Source organism: Oncorhynchus nerka, unplaced genomic scaffold, assembly GCF_034236695.1.
Source record: "Oncorhynchus nerka isolate Pitt River unplaced genomic scaffold, Oner_Uvic_2.0 unplaced_scaffold_1131, whole genome shotgun sequence".
NCBI classification, from domain to species: Eukaryota; Metazoa; Chordata; class Actinopteri; order Salmoniformes; family Salmonidae; genus Oncorhynchus; species Oncorhynchus nerka.
This window is the reverse complement of record NW_027040195.1, coordinates 100,037-119,243: the sequence shown is the minus strand read 5'-3', so window position 1 is coordinate 119,243 and position 19,207 is coordinate 100,037. Positions and strand designations below refer to the sequence as shown.

Genomic DNA, 19,207 nt, shown 5'->3' with positions numbered 1-19,207 from the left:
GCATTTATTTATCATATTGGTGACCGCAGCGGAAATCAAACCCAGGAACCACACATCCAACCATCAGTCTCCACTATTACCTGTTCATGGAGCTGTCCTGACTCCTCCCTCAGTGATGCCTCGGCCCCGTCCTGAAGACAGCGCTGAGTCTCCTTCTTCAGGTACTCAATCTCCCTGGAGAAGAGCCATCACAGAGACACCAATCTAAAACCACTTGTATTTCCACTGTAATGAATGAGCTCTGAGAAAAGCCTTGGGGCTGAAACATTGGAAACATTCCCGCAGACTGAACAAGTTCTACTTTCTTTTCTATGAATCACTGTAATTAACATAATTGTATATTGACCTGTTATGTACAACCTTACCACACTCTCAATGCATTGTGTGTGTGTGTCCCGGCCTTACTTCTGCTGGTACTCCTTGATGAGGCGCTTGGCCTTGCTGTACTTGCGCTCCAGAGCCTGGTACTGGGCCTGGGTCTCCTTCAGGTGCTCGTCCACAGCCTGACACAGACTCTGGGCCTCCATCCAGTAACCCTCCAGCTTCTCCATGCGCTCCTTGTTCTCCTGCAGGGTCTGCTCCAGCTGGGTCTTGTCCACACGCCAGCGCTGCTTGTCCTGTTTTGCATGGTTCAGCTGGGAGTGTGGAGAAGCACACACATGCACATGTACACAGACAGGCAGGGGATGAAAACTGTAAAGTCCACTGTATATCAACTTGCCATATTTACAATGAAACATAAGTACATAATAAGAATGACATAATATAACAACCTTTCTTTTCAGCTGTTGGATCTCTGCCTGTGTTACAGCATGCTTTATGTGAAGCTGAGGAGAGAGAAAGAGAGAGAGAGAGAGAGAGAGAGGGAGAGAGAGAGACAGGGAGAGACAGAGAGAGAGAAAGAGAGAGAGAGAGAGAGAGAAAGAGAGAGAGACAGGGAGAGAGAGAGAGACCGGGAGAGAGAGAGACCGGGAGAGAGAGAGAGACCGGGAGAGAGAGAGACCGGGAGAGAGAGAGACCAGGGGAGAGAAAGAGAGAGGTGGAGAGAGAGTGAGTGAGTGAGTAAGTAGTGCGCTACATAAGGAATAGAGTGACGCAGGCCTTTGTCTTTAACTTTGTCTTCTCTCACTTCCTGGTACTTATGGGCCAGCTTCTCAGGGTCGGTCTCCAGTGGAGAGATGTCCTCGTTCTCAGCCAGGTCAAACACCTCGATGGCAGAGGGATGTGTGGGGCTGACCTCCTCCTCATCATCCTCCTCCTCGTCAGTACCATATTCACCACCCTGGGGGAAGAACGGACAGGTGAGCCTGAAGTCTCGATTGGGTCTGGGGTTTTCCACAATGCCTCCAGGTCTTAACTGAGACGGCCAAAGTGTCTGCATATTTGAAAAGGTTCAATATAGTTCCATCTGTCCATCCATCCCACAGCATTTTTATAATTGCCTGTGACTGCTGCCTCTACAAGAGCTTCATGGTTGTTTCTCTATTGGTACGGAGACTGGCCACTAGATGGCATATAACACCAGCAGGTCCCTAGATAGGGGGTGAGAACACACCAGAACTAAACCTCAGCCATTATGCTATCATTCTGCATGTCATTGTAATAAGATGGAGAATATAAGAATGTCCTGCATCCTCATAGGATTTTGATTGCATAGAGGTCATCCTCGTTGTGGTAGGTGATGACATTTACATTTGAGTCATTTAGCAGACACTCTTATCCAGAGAAACTTACAGTTAGTGATTCACCTTAAGATAGCTAGGTGAGACATCAACATTCCACAATTGGGGTACCAGGACAGAGAACAGCTTGACTTTAGGGGGAACCTGGTTCCACCATTGTGGTACCAGGACAGAGAACAGCTTGACTTTAGGGGGAACCTGGTTCCACCATTGTGGTACCAGGACAGAGAACAGCTTGACTTTAGGGGGAACCTGGTTCCACCATTGGGGTACCAGGACAGAGAACAGCTTGACTTTAGGGGGAACCTGTTTCCACCATTGGGGTACCAGGACAGAGAACAGCTTGACTTTAGGGGGAACCTGGTTCCACCATTGGGGTACCAGGACAGAGAAGAGCTTGGACTGTGCTGATGACCTGAATCAATTGTGGGTTGGAAGTCCTATAAAATGTCTACCCCAACAACCCAGAGAGGAAGTGGCCAGAACATCATAAACAGATTAAAAAAGGAGTCCTAGGGGGACATCATTTAATTGATTTTATTTGGCCTAGGCTCTCTGAACTGACCTGTTGGCGTGCATCACAAAGGGCACCCTATTGTCTATATAGTGTACTACTTTTGACTAGTCCATAGGAAGAATAGTATATTTTGGGAAGCAGACTTGTGTTTATACTGTCTGCAGGCTACACTGAACAGTAACAGTGTACCTATGGACACACGCCCATTCATTTCACTCAATACAGGCACCGGCTTTGGGTCCATTCTGACAAAGATGCGATTGGCACACATATCTTAATCCTAAAGCTGAGGGGAAAAGAGAACACACAAAGGCAACGATTGACCTAAAAAGCTTCATAGTCATTTGAAAAATTCAAATAGTGATCAGGCTTCTATTTCTGTCTCTAAACTGGCTGTGTTCAGGCTCATGTTATTTTGGGCACACAGTAGCAAAACCTTTTTCAACATAAAGACAACATATGTTTTCTTATTGGACTAGTCTTTCTGTCCATCTGTACTGTACCTACCTATGCTGGATGTAGACTGGTTTGAGACTTACCTCTTGGTCCTCCATGTACTGGCTGTAGCGTTGTTCCATCACCTCTCTCTGCCAGCGCTCCTGTTCCAGGGTCTGTTGGATCAGCTGGGCAACCTCACTCTGTTCGCCCGGCTTCTCTCGACCAATCAGAAACCTGCATAACATTACACAGCTTTTGAAAATGTCTTCATATGTGGACTGCAATAAGAGGAACCTCTATGATATGGTTCCTTAGCAAGAGGTGAAATAATTATATAGCCTGTTTCAACATATAGATTCTTTTGACTCAACATATGTTCTGTTTTTCAGGGTAATACCCTCCTCAGCTATGTAAAAAGAATCTGAGCAGTGCAGTTCAGAATGACAGACTTACAGGTCAGTTATCAAGACCACCATAACAGACTTACAATTCCCTCTGCTAACTATCATGTAATTAAATGCTAAACAACACAGTTCCCATCCTCAGCCATCCATCCATTCCTCTGGCTGACATTTTAATGAATAGGACTGACCGCCTGCCTCAGCCCTTCCTTCCACGTCTACCCTGTTCTATAATTCATGAGCAATCTCTGAAGAGGACTCTGATCTTCGACAAGTCACACAACAAACAATTACACACGCACACAAGAACACACACACACACAGGAACACACACACACACAGGAACACACACACACAGGCACACAGGAACACACACACACACACACACAGGAACACACACACACCAACAATTACCCCCATAGCTCCACTGACTACTAGTTCCTGAATAATGAATGAATGAGCCTATAGGACGACAAAGGTTTGTTGGGGATTGGGGAACTCTGGTGCCCCATTCAGTCAGCCACAAATAGACCCCTCTGGCATTTCGGAATGATAATTGTGTTGATGCCTGCTGTGAGGATGATGGTGATGTTTTTATGCTCTGCTATGGTCCAAATGTAGAGTTTCAGCTTTGTCTGTGGTTCTGTTGCTATATATATGAAGGGAAGTGTTGGCTCTTCATCATACTATCATCATGGCCCTATTTGGCTAATGATGAACACTCTGTGCGACCTGATCTATGCAGTATGTATGTGGGAGGATGTGATAACTGACTGACTATGGGTACTAGACTATGGGTACTAGATCGGTTGCTAGATCGAATGCCCGAGCTGACAAGGTAAAAATATGTTGTTCTGTCCCTGAACAAGGCAGTTAACCCACTGTTAACTGCCATCATTGTAAATAAAAATGTGTTCTTAACTGACTTGCCTAGTTAAATAAAGGTAAAAAAAAATGTTATTCTGAACTGCAGATTCTTACATAGCTGAAAAACATCTCTCTCAGAGCATATAATGAGTCATTTTGACAGTGTCTCTAGAGTCTAAAGCTGCTGCAAACTAAGAAGAACATGTCTCCAGAAAACCTTACTGGTGTCTGACATCACGTTGTACAACACAAAGAAGAGATCAGACTTGATGGGCCCAACTTCATACAGAGCCAAGCAATTTAACCTGCCTGTCTGTATTCAAGTGTCTGAGAGTGACGTCCATCAAAGCAACTCTATTCTTTCTCAGTGGCTCATTGTTTTAAAATTGCTTTAAAAAGGTGCAGTAGTTGGGCCCTGGTCAAAAGTAGTGCACTATAAAGGGAATAGGCTCATTTGGGATGAATCCCCAAAACCGTATCCTCACTTGACGGTGCCTGTGGTGTTCCTGAGGACAGAGGCAGCGAAGGTCTGGGTAACCCCCACCAGACTGGTCCCATCCACCTCCACTATCAGGTCATTCACCTGGATCCTGGGTGGAGAAACACAAAGCAGCACAACAGCCTCAGTCAGGACTTGTATAACATGCTTACTTTTTCAGCCATCTTTCATTCAACTTTTATTATATACAGGTTTGTCTCATTGAGATAGAAATCTATCTTGCAAGCGAGACATGCTCACACAAGGAACCATATCAAATCAGCTAGCTAGACCAAGATGTGAATACTACTACTAGATACACTAGTATGGCTCATCTCACATGCTTGATTGCTTCTTACATTATTAAATCATCATTAATCATTAAATTCAAGGACTAGCATTTCGCACAATTACAAATTGGTTTAGACATGACAATTCTGCTGGCTGAGAAAATAGATGAATATTATGGCCCCCATTTCCCTGGAAGAAGTGGTATTCATTTATCTCTTAAACCAGGGTTTACCAATCTTGCCTACATTGGCTCACCTGATTCAATTAGTCAAGTGGGTGGGAGGGGGACTGATAAGCAACCTCAGTTGCTGGGCGGGATGGGAAGGGGTGGGAGGTATGCTTTCTTCGGGTCAGGGAGGTGGGGTAGGGTAGATGAAGATGTGGGAGGAGGGGGGCTTGGCGGTGTGGGAAGGGCTGGGAAACATGGTTTCCAGTGGGTAGGGAGGATGCAGGCGTGTGGATGGGGACTGAGGGGGTTGAGGGAATGGGTTGGGGAGGGGGACTGAGGGTGTTGAAGAAATGAGTTGGGGAGGGAGACTGAGGGGTTGAAGAAATGGGTTGGGGAGGGGGAGTGAGGGTGTTGAAGAAATGGGATGGGGAGGGGGACTGAGGGTGTTGAAGAAATGGGTTGGGGAGGGGGACTGAGGGGTTGAGGGAATGGGTTGGGGAGGGGACTGAGGGGGTTGAGGGAATGGGTTGGGGAGGGGGACTGAGGGGGTTGAAGAAATGGGTTGGGGAGGGGGACTGAGGGTGTTGAAGAAATGGGTTGGGGAGGGGGACTGAGGCCGTTGAGGGAATGGGTTGGGGAGGGGGACTGAGGGGTTGAGGGAATGGGTTGGGGAGGGGGACTGAGGGGGTTGAGGGAATGGGTTGGGGAGGGGGACTGAGGGGGTTGAGGGAATGGGTTGGGGAAGGGGACTGAGGGGTTGAGGGAATGGGTTGGGGAGGGGGTCTGAGGGGTTGAAGAAATGGGTTGGGGAGGGGGACTGAGGGTGTTGAAGAAATGAGTTGGGGAGGGGGACTGAGGGTGTTGAAGAAATGAGTTGGGGAGGGAGACTGAGGGGGTTGAAGAAATGGGTTGGGGAGGGGGACTGAGGGGTTGAGGGAATGGGTTGGGGAGGGGGACTGAGGGTGTTGAAGAAATGGGTTGGGGAGGGGGACTGGGGGTGTTGAAGAAATGGGTTGGGGAGGGGACTGAGGGGGTTGAGGGAATGGGTTGGGGAGGGGGACTGAGGGGTTGAGGGAATGGGTTGGTGAGGGGGACTGAGGGTGTTGAGGGAATGGGTTGGTGAGGGGGAATGGGGGTGTTGAGGGAATGGGTTGGGAAGGGGGACTGAGGGTGTTGAAGAAATGGGTTGGGGAGGGGGACTGAGGGTGTTGAAGAAATGGGTTGGGGAGGGGGACTGGGGGTGTTGAAGAAATGGGTTGGGGAGGGGGACTGAGGGTGTTGAAGAAATGAGTTGGGGAGGGGGACTGAGGGTGTTGAAGAAATGGGTTGGGGAGGGGGACTGAGGGTGTTGAGGGAATGGGTTGGTGAGGGGGACTGAGGGTGTTGAAGAAATGGGTTGGGGAGGGGGACTGAGGGGTTGAGGGAATGGGTTGGGGAGGGGGACTGAGGGTGTTGAGGGAATGGGTTGGGGAGGGGGACTGAGGGGTTGAGGGAATGGGTTGGGGAGGGGGACTGAGGGGGTTGAAGAAATGGGTTGGGGAGGGGACTGAGGGGTTGAGGGAATGGGTTGGGGAGGGGGACTGAGGGGTTGAGGGAATGGGTTGGTGAGGGGGACTGAGGGGGTTGAAGAAATGGGTTGGTGAGGGGGACTGACGGTGTTGAAGAAATGAGTTGGGGAGGGAGACTGAGGGGGTTGAAGAAATGGGTTGGGGAGGGGGACTGAGGGGTTGAGGGAATGGGTTGGGGAGGGGGACTGAGGGGGTTGAGGGAATGGGTTGGGGAGGGGGACTGAGGAGGTTGAGGGAATGGGTTGGGGAGGGGGACTGAGGGGGTTGAAGAAATGGGTTGGTGAGGGGGACTGACGGTGTTGAAGAAATGAGTTGGGGAGGGAGACTGAGGGGGTTGAAGAAATGGGTTGGGGAGGGGGACTGAGGGGGTTGAGGGAATGGGTTGGGGAGGGGACTGAGGGGGTTGAGGGAATGGGTTGGGGAGGGGACTGAGGAGGTTGAGGGAATGGGTTGGGAAGGGGACTGAGGTGTTGAGGGAATGGGTTGGGGAGGGGGACTGAGGGTGTTGAGGGAATGGGTTGGTGAGGGGGACTGAGGGTGTTGAAGAAATGGGTTGGGGAGGGGGACTGAGGGGGTTGAGGGAATGGGTTGGGGAGGGGGAATGAGGGGTTGAGGGAATGGGTTGGGGAGGGGGACTGAGGGGTTGAGGGAATGGGTTGGGGAGGGGGGGACTGAGGGGTTGAAGAAATGGGTTGGGGAGGGGGACTGAGGGGGTTGAGGGAATGGGTTGGGGAGGGGGACAGAGGGGTTGAGGGAATGGGTTGGGGAGGGGACTGAGGGGTTGAAGAAATGGGTTGGTGAGGGGGACTGACGGTGTTGAAGAAATGAGTTGGGGAGGGAGACTGAGGGGGTTGAAGAAATGGGTTGGGGAGGGGGACTGAGGGGGTTGAGGGAATGGGTTGGGGAGGGGGACTGAGGGTGTTGAAGAAATGGGTTGGGGAGGGGGACTGGGGGTGTTGAAGAAATGGGTTGGGGAGGGGGACTGAGGGGGTTGAGGGAATGGGTTGGGGAGGGGGACTGAGGGGGTTGAAGAAATGGGTTGGGGAGGGGACTGAGGGGGTTGAGGGAATGGGTTGGGGAGGGGGACTGAGGGGTTGAGGGAATGGGTTGGTGAGGGGGACTGAGGGGTTGAAGAAATGGGTTGGTGAGGGGGGACTGACGGTGTTGAAGAAATGAGTTGGGGAGGGAGACTGAGGGGGTTGAAGAAATGGGTTGGGGAGGGGGACTGAGGGGGTTGAGGGAATGGGTTGGGGAGGGGGACTGAGGGGTTGAGGGAATGGGTTGGGGAGGGGGACTGAGGGGGTTGAGGGAATGGGTTGGGGAGGGGGACTGAGGGTGTTGAAGAAATGGGTTGGGGAGGGGGACTGGGGGTGTTGAAGAAATGGGTTGGGGAGGGGGACTGAGGGGGTTGAGGGAATGGGTTGGGGAGGGGGACTGAGGGGGTTGAAGAAATGGGTTGGGGAGGGGGACTGAGGGGGTTGAGGGAATGGGTTGGGGAGGGGGACAGAGGGGTTGAGGGAATGGGTTGGTGAGGGGGACTGAGGGGGTTGAAGAAATGGGTTGGTGAGGGGGACTGACGGTGTTGAAGAAATGAGTTGGGGAGGGAGACTGAGGGGGTTGAAGAAATGGGTTGGGGAGGGGGACTGAGGGGTTGAGGGAATGGGTTGGGGAGGGGGACTGAGGGGGTTGAAGAAATGGGTTGGTGAGGGGGACTGACGGTGTTGAAGAAATGAGTTGGGGAGGGGACTGAGGGGTTGAAGAAATGGGTTGGGGAGGGGGACTGAGGGGGTTGAGGGAATGGGTTGGGGAGGGGGACTGAGGGGGTTGAGGGAATGGGTTGGGGAGGGGGACTGAGGAGGTTGAGGGAATGGGTTGGGAAGGGGGACTGAAGGTGTTGAGGGAATGGGTTGGGGAGGGGGACTGAGGGTGTTGAGGGAATGGGTTGGTGAGGGGGACTGAGGGTGTTGAAGAAATGGGTTGGGGAGGGGACTGAGGGGGTTGAGGGAATGGGTTGGGGAGGGGGAATGAGGCCGTTGAGGGAATGGGTTGGGGAGGGGGACTGAGGGGTTGAGGGAATGGGTTGGGGAGGGGGACTGAGGGGGTTGAAGAAATGGGTTGGGGAGGGGGACTGAGGGGGTTGAGGGAATGGGTTGGGGAGGGGGACAGAGGGGTTGAGGGAATGGGTTGGGGAGGGGGACTGAGGGGGTTGAAGAAATGGGTTGGTGAGGGGGACTGACGGTGTTGAAGAAATGAGTTGGGGAGGGAGACTGAGGGGGTTGAAGAAATGGGTTGGGGAGGGGACTGAGGGTGTTGAAGAAATGGGTTGGGGAGGGGGACTGGGGGTGTTGAAGAAATGGGTTGGGGAGGGGGACTGAGGGGGTTGAGGGAATGGGTTGGGGAGGGGGACTGAGGGGTTGAGGGAATGGGTTGGGGAGGGGGACTGAGGGTGTTGAGGGAATGGGTTGGGGAGGGGGACTGGGGGTGTTGAGGGAATGGGTTGGGGGGGGGGGACTGGGGGTGTTGAGGGAATGGTTGGGGAGGGGGACTGAGGGGGTTGAGGGAATGGGTTGGGGAGGGGGACTGAGGGGGTTGAAGAAATGGGTTGGGGAGGGGACTGAGGGTGTTGAAGAAATGGGTTGGGGAGGGGGACTGAGGGGGTTGAGGGAATGGGTTGGGGAGGGGGACTGAGGGGGTTGAAGAAATGGGCTGGGGAGGGGGACTGAGGGTGTTGAAGAAATGGGTTGGGGAGGGGGACTGAGGGGGTTGAGGGAATGGGTTGGGGAGGGGGACTGAGGGGTTGAGGGAATGGGTTGGGGAGGGGGACTGAGGGGTTGAGGGAATGGGTTGGGGAGGGGGACTGAGGGGGTTGAAGAAATGGGCTGGGGAGGGGGACTGAGGGTGTTGAAGAAATGGGTTGGGGAGGGGGACTGAGGGGGTTGATGGAATGGGTTGGGGAGGGGGACTGGGGGTTGAGGGAATGGGTTGGGGAGGGGGATTGAGGGGGTTGAAGAAATGGGCTGGGGAGGGGGACTCAGGGAGTTGAAGAAATGGGTTGGGGAGGGGGACTGGGGGGTTGAGGGAATGGGTTGGGGAGGGGGACTGAGGGGTTGAGGGAATGGGTTGGGGAGGGGGATTGAGGGGGTTGAAGAAATGGGTTGGGGAGGGGGACTGAGGGTGTTGAAGAAATGGGTTGGGGAGGGGGACTGAGGGGTTGAGGGAATGGGTTGGGGAGGGGGACTGAGGGGGTTGAAGAAATGGGTTGGGGAGGGGGACTGAGGGGGTTGAGGGAATGGGTTGGGGAGGGGGACTGAGGGGTTGAGGGAATGGGTTGGGGAGGGGGACTGAGGGTGTTGAGGGAATGGGTTGGTGAGGGGGACTGAGGGGTTGAGGGAATGGGTTGGGGAGGGGACTGAGGGGGTTGAAGAAATGGGTTGGGGAGGGGGACTGAGGGGGTTGAGGGAATGGGTTGGGGAGGGGGACTGAGGGTGTTGAAGAAATGGGTTGGGGAGGGGGACTGAGGGTGTTGAAGAAATGGGTTGGGGAGGGGGACTGAGAGTGTTGAAGAAATGGGTTGGGGAGGGGGACTGAGGGGGTTGAGGGAATGGGTTGGGGAGGGGGACTGAGGAGGTTGAGGGAATGGGTTGGGGAGGGGGACTGAGGGTGTTGAGGGAATGGGTTGGTGAGGGGGACTGGGGGTGTTGAGGGAATGGGTTGGGGAGGGGGACAGAGGGGTTGAGGGAATGGGTTGGGGAGGGGGACTGAGGGGGTTGAAGAAATGGGTTGGTGAGGGGGACTGAGGGTGTTGAAGAAATTAGTTGGGGAGGGGGACTGAGGGTGTTGAAGAAATGAATTGGGGAGGGAGACTGAGGGTGTTGAAGAAATGGGTTGGGGAGGGGGACTGAGGGGGTTGAGGGAATGGGTTGGGGAGGGGGACTGAGGGGGTTGAGGGAATGGGTTGGGGAGGGGGACTGAGGAGGTTGAGGGAATGGGTTGGGGAGGGGGACTGAGGGTGTTGAAGAAATGGGTTGGGGAGGGGGACTGAGGGGTTGAGGGAATGGGTTGGGGAGGGGGACTGAGGGGGTTGAAGAAATGGGTTGGGGAGGGGGACTGAGGGGGTTGAGGGAATGGGTTGGGGAGGGGGACTGAGGGGTTGAGGGAATGGGTTGGGGAGGGGGACTGAGGGGGTTGAAGAAATGGGTTGGTGAGGGGGACTGAGGGTGTTGAAGAAATGAATTGGGGAGGGAGACTGAGGGGGTTGAAGAAATGGGTTGGGGAGGGGGACTGAGGGGGTTGAGGGAATTTACATTTACATTTAAGTCATTTAGCAGACGCTCTTATCCAGAGCGACTTACAAATTGGTGCTTTCACCTTATGACATCCAGTGGAACAGCCACTTTACAATAGTGCATCTAAGTCTTTTAAGGGGGTGAGAAGGATGACTTTATCCTATCCTAGGTATTCCTTAAAGAGGTGGGGTTTCAGGTGTCTCCGGAAGGTGGTGATTGACTCCGCTGTCCTGGCGTCGTGAGGAGTTTGTTCCACCATTGGGGGCCAGAGCAGCGAACAGTTTTGACTGGGCTGAGCGGGAACTGTACTTCCTCAGTGGTAGGGAGGCGAGCAGGCCAGAGGTGGATGAACGCAGTGCCCTTGTTTGGGTGTAGGGCCTGATCAGAGCCTGGAGGTACTGAGGTGCCGTTCCCCTCACAGCTCCGTAGGCAAGCACCATTGTCTTGTAGCGGATGCGAGCTTCAACTGGAAGCCAGTGGAGAGAGCGGAGGAGCGGGGTGACGTGAGAGAACTTGGGAAGGTTGAACACCAGACGGGCTGCGGCGTTCTGGATGAGTTGTAGGGGTTTAATGGCACAGGCAGGGAGCCCAGCCAACAGCGAGTTGCAGTAATCCAGACGGGAGATGACAAGTGCCTGGATTAGGACCTGCGCCGCTTCATGTGTGAGGCAGGGTCGTACTCTGCGGATGTTGGAGAGCATGAACCTACAGGAACGGGCCACCGCCTTGATGTTAGTTGAGAACGACAGGGTGTTGTCCAGGATCAGGGAGGGGGACTGAGGGTGTTGAAGAAATGGGTTGGGGAGGGGGACTGAGGGTGTTGAAGAAATGGGTTGGGGAGGGGGACTGGGGGTGTTGAAGAAATGGGTTGGGGAGGGGGACTGAGGGGGTTGAGGGAATGGGTTGGGGAGGGGACTGAGGGGGTTGAGGGAATGGGTTGGGGAGGGGGACTGAGGAGGTTGAAGAAATGGGTTGGGGAGGGGGACTGAGGAGGTTGAGGGAATGGGTTGGGGAGGGGGACTGAGGGTGTTGAGGGAATGGGTTGGTGAGGGGGACTGAGGGGTTGAGGGAATGGGTTGGGGAGGGGGACTGAGGGGGTTGAAGAAATAGGTTGGGGAGGGGGACTGTTGAGGGTGTTGAAGAAATGGGTTGGGGAGGGGACTGAGAGGTTGAAGAAATGGGTTGGGGAGGGGGACTGAGGGGGTTGAGGGAATGGGTTGGGGAGGGGGACTGAGGGGGTTGAGGGAATGGGTTGGGGAGGGGGACTGAGGAGGTTGAGGGAATGGGTTGGGGAGGGGGACTGAGGGTGTTGAGGGAATGGGTTGGTGAGGGGGACCGAGGGTGTTGAGGGTGTTGAGGGAATGGGTTGGGGAGGGGGACTGAGGGGTTGAGGAAATGGGTTGGGGAGGGGGACTGAGGGTGTTGAGGGAATGGGTTGGGGAGGGGGACTGAGGGTGTTGAGGGAATGGGTTGGGGAGGGGAAGACATTATTTTCTTTATCTGTGTATGCATTATTTTTGTGTTTTTTTATTTTGTGGTAGCCCACAGGTACAAGAAATAGTTTGTGAATATATGAAATGCAAATATGGTAACTGCATTTGAATATCACTGAATTAAAATGACTTTGAATGTTAAACATGTACCTGTAACCCCCTTTTGAATAAATGACGAACTAAATTAAAAGTTGGTCACAAAAAAAGATGATTAAATCATGCAGAACTTGTTCAGGTAAATCTGCCAGGAGTATAGAAGAAAAAGCTGTAGATGGAGGCCACCATTTTGTGACATACCTGCCGTCCCTGTGCGCTGCTCCTTTATCGGTGACCGTCTTGACAAAGATGCCCAGTTTCTCCAGGCCCATGTCTGCCCCCGCCCCCATCCCAATGATACTGATACCAAGCCCATCACCATCTGAAGACACAGTGGATATAGGAGAAATACTGTGAGAAGAAAATACAATCATAGTTATCTTAATCCATGATGAAAATGAAATGCCGTTTTGTTTCATAATAGCTTTTCAAATCAATGTTTTCCTGTTACAGTCATTTTACCCTATGTTAACATCCTGTCAATGTGAAGATGGAGTGATTGAGAATTCCCATTTAGGAGGAGCGATAACTTGTGGGCAGATGGAGTGATTGAGAATTCCCTCTTGGGAGGAGGGATAACTGGAGGGAAGATGGAGTGATTGAGAATTCCCTCTTGGAAGGAGGGATAACTTGTGGGCAGATGGAGTGATTGAGAATTGCCCACTTGGAAGGAGGGATAACTGGAGGGAAGATGGAGTGATTGAGAATTCCGTCTTGGAGGAGGGATAACTGGAGGGAAGATGGAGGGATTGAGAATTCCCTCTTGGAAGGAGGGATAACTTGTGGGCAGATGGAGTGATAGAGAATTCCCCACTTGGAAGGAGGGATAACTGGAGGGAAGATGGAGTGATTGAGAATTCCCTCTTGGAGGAGGGATAACTGGAGGGAAGATGGAGTGATTGAGAATTCCCCACTTGGAAGGAGGGATAACTGGAGGAAAGATGGAGTGATTGAGAATTCCCCACTTGGAAGGAGGGATAACTGGAGGGAAGATGGAGTGATTGAGAATTCCCCACTTGGAAGGAGGGATAACTGGAGGGAAGATGGAGTGATTGAGAATTCCCCACTTGGAAGGAGGTATAACTGGAGGGAAGATGGGAGTGATTGAGAATCCCCCACTTGGAAGGAGGGATAACTGGAGGGAAGATGGAGTGATAGAGAATTCCCCACTTGGAAGGAGGGATAACTGGAGGGCAAATGGAGGGATGATGGAGAAATGATGGATGCGTGCTAATGGGAAATGATTGTATGATTTGTATCTCCATTCTCTTGAGATACTCTTCTTTAGAGTACTGTGAATTATAAGTATGGTGAAGAGGAGTTTTCTTAAATGGGCAATCTGGGAATGATCTTTGTTGTTCGAATCCCAGATTGCCACATTAAGGTTATGGGGATAACTGAATCCCATATTGCCATATTAAGGTTATGGGGATAACTGAATCCCAGATTGCCACATTAAGGTTATGGGGATAACTGAATCCCATATTGCCATATTAAGGTTATGGGGATAACTGAATCCCAGATTAACACATTAAGGTTATGGGGATAACTGAATCCCAGATTGCCACATTAAGGTTATGGGGATAACTGAATCCCAGATGCCACATTGAGGTTATGGGGGTAATTTGGCTTAGGTGTACCTTTCTCCAGCGCAACGGGGAACAGATCGAGCCTCTCAACCCTCTTCTCCAGCTCGTACTCAGCAGATGCAGCCATGGGGTCCACGTCCTCGTTCCGACGGTCATAGTCCTCGTTGGGGTAGGTGGCAAACACCTGAGAGATGGACCGGTCACAATGAAGTTTATTACAAAACAGTTTATTCAGACTGATTTTACTTAGGCTAGGTGTCTGATTGATTGACTGATTGAGAAGTAGTTGCATGTTTATAATTCAGGATGTCTCTGTCCATGTGGGAAGAAGGCCATAGATCCAATATGTTCAGATGGGTAGGTGGAGTTGGGACAGAGGTGACAACATAGTGTTGTCTTTAGTGCATTACAGTGACACGTCATTTACCTCTAATAATGAATACAAACCATTTCCATCACCAAATTTGCCTCAGTCAGAGCTTGCTTTAACTACCAAAGTGCAACCATATTTCAGTAACAGGCCTCAAATCAACCCCCGTATAAAACAAAGCACCTCTCATATAATAGATAGTGGCCCATTTCAGAGCAGAGATTCCCACATTGGCCCAGCTCCAACAGCATAGGTCCATCCCAAATGACACACTATTCCCTACATAGTGCACTGCTTTTGACCAGAGCCCTATGGGTGGTACACTTTATAGGGAATGCGGTGCTATTTGGGACGTGGACCATGACAGTTTACATAAGCACCTTCAGCATGCTAATGCAGGCCTGGCCACTGCAGCTGCTACACACACACAAGGAGAGATGGAGCTGCCAACATGGCTTAACTGTAAAAGCCTCCTCACCTTCTCAACCACAGCCACTCTCCTCTTTGGTCTTCCAGGGAGGGTTAGTAATCCCTCTTCCTCCATGTTAAACTGTCTTTACGTTAATATCCCTCTTCCTCCATGTTAACCTGTCTTTATGTTAATATCCCTCTTCCTCCATGTTAAACTGTCTTTACGTTAGTATCCCTCTTCCTCCATGTTAAACTGTCTTTACGTTAGTATCCCTAATTCGCTCTGGATAAGAGCGTCTGCTAAATGACTTAAATGTAAATGTAAATCCCTCTTCCTCCATGTTAAACTGTCTTTATGATAATATCCCTCTTCCTACATGTTAAACTGTCTTTACCTTAGTATCCCTCTTCCTCTATGTTAAACTGTCTTTATGTTAATATCCCTCTTCCTCCATGTTAAACTGTCTTTACATTAGTATCCCTCTTCCTCCATGTTAAACTGTCTTTATGATAATATCCGTCTTCCTCCATGTTAAACTGTCTTTACGTTAATATCCCTCTTCCTCCATGTTAAACTGTCTTTACGTTAGTATCCCTCTTCCTCTATGTTAAACTGTCTTTATGTTAATATCCCTCTTCCTCCATGTTAAACTGTCTTTATGTTAATATCCCTCTTCCTCCATGTTAAACTGTCTTTACGTTAATATCCATCTTCCTCCATGTGAAACTGTCTTTATGTTAATATCCCTCTTCCTCCATGTTAAACTGTCTTTATGTTAATATCCCTCTTCCTCCATGTGAAACTGTCTTTATGTTAATATCCCTCTTCCTCCATGTTAAACTGTCTTTATGATAATATCCCTCTTCCTCCATGTTAAACTGTCTTCATGTTAATATCCCTCTTCCTCCATGTTAAACTGTCTTTATGATAATATCCCTCTTCCTCCATGTTAAACAGTCTTTACGTTAATATCCCTCTTCCTCCATGTTAAACTGTCTTTACATTAATATCCCTCTTCCTCCATGTTAAACTGTATTTATGATAATATCCCTCTTCCTCCATGTTAAACTGTCTTTACGTTAATATCCCTCTTCCTCCATGTTAAACTGTCTTTACATTAATATCCCTCTTCCTCCATGTTAAACTGTCTTCATGTTAATATCCCTCTTCCTCCATGTTAAACTGTCTTTACGTTAATATCCCTCTTCCTCCATGTTAAACTGTCTTTACGTTAATATCCCTCTTCCTCCATGTTAAACTGTCTTTATGATAATATCCCTCTTCCTCCATGTTAAACTGTCTTTACGTTAATATCCCTCTTCCTCCATGTTAAACTGTCTTTATGTTAATATCCCTCTTCCTCCATGTTAAACTGTCTTTATGTTAATATCCCTCTTCCTCCATGTTAAACTGTCTTTATGTTAATATCCCTCTTCCTCCATGTTAAACTGTCTTTATGTTAATATCCCTCTTCCTCCATGTTAAACTGTCTTTATGTTAATATCCCTCTTCCTCCATGTTAAACTGTCTTTATGTTAATATCCCTCTTCCTCCATGTTAAACTGTCTTTATGTTAATATCCCTCTTCCTCCATGTTAAACTGTCTTTATGTTAATATCCCTCTTCCTCCATGTTAAACTGTCTTTATGTTAATATCCCTCTTCCTCCATGTTAAACTGTCTTTATGATAATATCCCTCTTCCTCCATGTTAAACTGTCTTTACGTTAATATCCCTCTTCCTCCATGTTAAACTGTCTTTACATTAATATCCCTCTTCCTCCATGTTAAACTGTCTTTATGATAATATCCCTCTTCCTCCATGTTAAACTGTCTTTACGTTAATATCCCTCTTCCTCCATGTGAAACTGTCTTTATGTTAATATCCCTCTTCCTCCATGTTAAACTGTCTTTACGTTAATATCCCTCTTCCTCCATGTTAAACTGTCTTTACGTTAATATCCCTCTTCCTCCATGTTAATCTGTCTTTATGATAATATCCCTCTTCCTCCATGTTAAACTGTCTTTACGTTAATATCCCTCTTCCTCCATGTTAAACTGTCTTCATGTTAATATCCCTCTTCCTCCATGTTAAACTGTCTTTATGATAATATCCCTCTTCCTCCATGTTAAACAGTCTTTACGTTAATATCCCTCTTCCTCCATGTTAAACTGTCATTACATTAATATCCCTCTTCCTCCATGTTAAACTGTCTTTATGATAATATCCCTCTTCCTCCATGTTAAACTGTCTTTACGTTTAATATCCCTCTTCCTCCATGTGAAACTGTCTTTATGTTAATATCCCTCTTCCTCCATGTTAAACTGTCTTTACGTTAATATCCCTCTTCCTCCATGTTAAACTGTCTTTATGTTAATATCCCTCCATGTTAAACTGTCTTTATGTTAATATCCCTCTTCCTCCATGTTAAACTGTCTTTATGTTAATATCCCTCTTCCTCCATGTTAAACTGTCTTTATGTTAATATCCCTCCATGTTAAACTGTCTTTACGTTAATATCCCTCTTCCTCCATGTTAAACTGTCTTTACGTTAATATCCCTCTTCCTCCATGTTAAACTGTCTTTACGTTAATATCCCTCTTCCTCCATGTTAAACTGTCTTTACGATAATATCCCTCTTCCTCCATGTTCACCTGGTCAGTGTACATCATGGAAATAACAGGTGTTCTTAATGTTTTGTCCACTCGGTCTCTGTCATGGAAATAAAGGTGTTCTTAATGTTTTGTCCACTCTTCTGTCATGGAAATAACAGGTGTTCTTAATGTTTTGTCCACTTGGTGTATGTCATGGAAATAACAGGTGTTCTTTATGTTTTGTCCACTCTTATGTCCATGGAAATAACAGGTGTTCTTAATGTTTTGTCCACTCTTGTATCCATGGAAATAACAGGTGTTCTTAATGTTTTGTCCACTCAGTCTCTGTCATTAAATAACAGGTGTTCTTAATGTTTTGTCCACTCAGTGTTTGTTGCTGGAACAGTTGTGTAAGGTTGGTAGAATCGTAGTCAAAAAGACTTTACGTTGATGCCTGTTTGCTTCCACCAAGTATTAAGTCATTATCAAAACATCCTCCTTTTAATGTTTCATTTCTAATTTAATTTTAAACTGTCTTTATATACATTTTCTTTGACTTTTTAAAATGTGGACTATGTTTTTCATAGATTGATAGGAAGAATAATCCAAAGTAAATTTAATGTCCTCCAAGTTGAAGACTGCACAGGTGGTGTCCCTCTTTCCTCCAGCTACTGTATCCCTGAAATTACCATTGTTTTCATGAATTTGATGATATAATCGTAAAGCCCATTCAAAAGATTAAAGACATAACACGGAAGTGTTCTTTGTCCTGACTGCTGATGTTACTTCCACAACTGGTAGGAGGGGCCTATTCTGACCACTCAGGAACTGTGGGGGGAGGTTAGGATATCACAGTACTAGCCTGTCTCTGTTAATATCCCTCTAAGCCTAACTAAAAGGCAACTATTTTACCTCTATTTTCTCTTCCTTCCGTTCAATATTAACAGAAACGCTCTTCGCCAGGACAGTCGGGAGGTTAGTGTGTGTATTTGCGTGTGTGTGTGTGTGTGTGGTGTGGACTTTCGTTTTCATGTTTATCTCCTGCATGTTCACAGTGCAGGAATTGTTAATAAAGTCCAGCTCCATGCAGAACTGCTCCCTTTATGTTCTCACTTTCCTCCTTTAAACTCCCTTTATGTTAATATCCCTCTTCCTCCATCTTAAACTGTCTTTATGTTCTCTCCCCCATCTCTTCTTCTTCCTTTCTCCCTCTTCCTCCATCCCCCCTTTCTCTCTCCCCCTTTCTCTCCTCTTCTTCCCCCTTCCTGTCTCTATTTACCCCTTCCTCTCTCTCTTTACTTCCTCCTCTTCTCTCTCTCTCCCTCTCTCTCCCCTTCTCTTTACACAATAGCTCCTTCTCCCTTTCTCCCCTCTCTCTGCTTCTCCCTTTCTCCCCCTCACTCTCTCTTCTCCCTTTACCCTCTCTCTCCTTGTCAAACCTTTCTCCCCTCTCAACTCTCTCCTTCTCCCTTTCTCCCCTCTCTTTCTCCCCTCTCTCCATCATCCCTCCCCTCTCTCTCCACATCCCTCTCTTCCAATCTGCTGAGCTGTCAGTTTCTGCTAGCTGCTGTTCAATGCATCCCAAATGACTCCCTATTACCTAGCTCTAGTGCCTTTACGTGAGGATTCCCATGCCATATGGGATGAATCCATAACCGCCTTCAGACACAGGAGGATCGCTGTTATTCCTCAGAACTCCCTATAAAGTTGTCTGTTCCGCTAACAGTGTAGTAGTTTTATCTGGAGCGTAATTTGTTTTGATTTTCTTTTTTTTTTTTTTGTGAAAATGCCTCTGATGTACATCGATAGGCTCTCCAGGAGACTGATATTGACTGAGTGGACTTGCCATTGTGATGCATCATTTGGACTGTTGGATGAGGCTTGCGGGGCCACATTGAGATTGTTAGAAAATTCTCTATTGAACCAACGGAAGGTTGTTTGAACAAAAATGAAATAC

The 19,207-nt window shown here is 48.9% G+C and overlaps 1 protein-coding gene across 1 annotated transcript in view; it reads right to left on the bottom strand.

The window, feature by feature from the left end:
• LOC115118056 (neurabin-2-like) overlaps positions 1 to 19,207 on the bottom strand; it is a 59,093-nt gene that overhangs the window by 2,802 nt on the left and 37,084 nt on the right. The window contains exons 2-9 of the mRNA XM_029646592.2: positions 13,927 to 14,059; positions 12,488 to 12,608; positions 4,391 to 4,495; positions 2,739 to 2,871; positions 1,130 to 1,282; positions 774 to 827; positions 406 to 635; positions 81 to 174 (exon numbers count right to left, since the gene is read on the bottom strand). Coding sequence (XP_029502452.2) covers positions 81 to 174; positions 406 to 635; positions 774 to 827; positions 1,130 to 1,282; positions 2,739 to 2,871; positions 4,391 to 4,495; positions 12,488 to 12,608; positions 13,927 to 14,059 — 1,023 coding nt within the window. The remainder of the gene's footprint in view (positions 1 to 80; positions 175 to 405; positions 636 to 773; positions 828 to 1,129; positions 1,283 to 2,738; positions 2,872 to 4,390; positions 4,496 to 12,487; positions 12,609 to 13,926; positions 14,060 to 19,207) is intronic.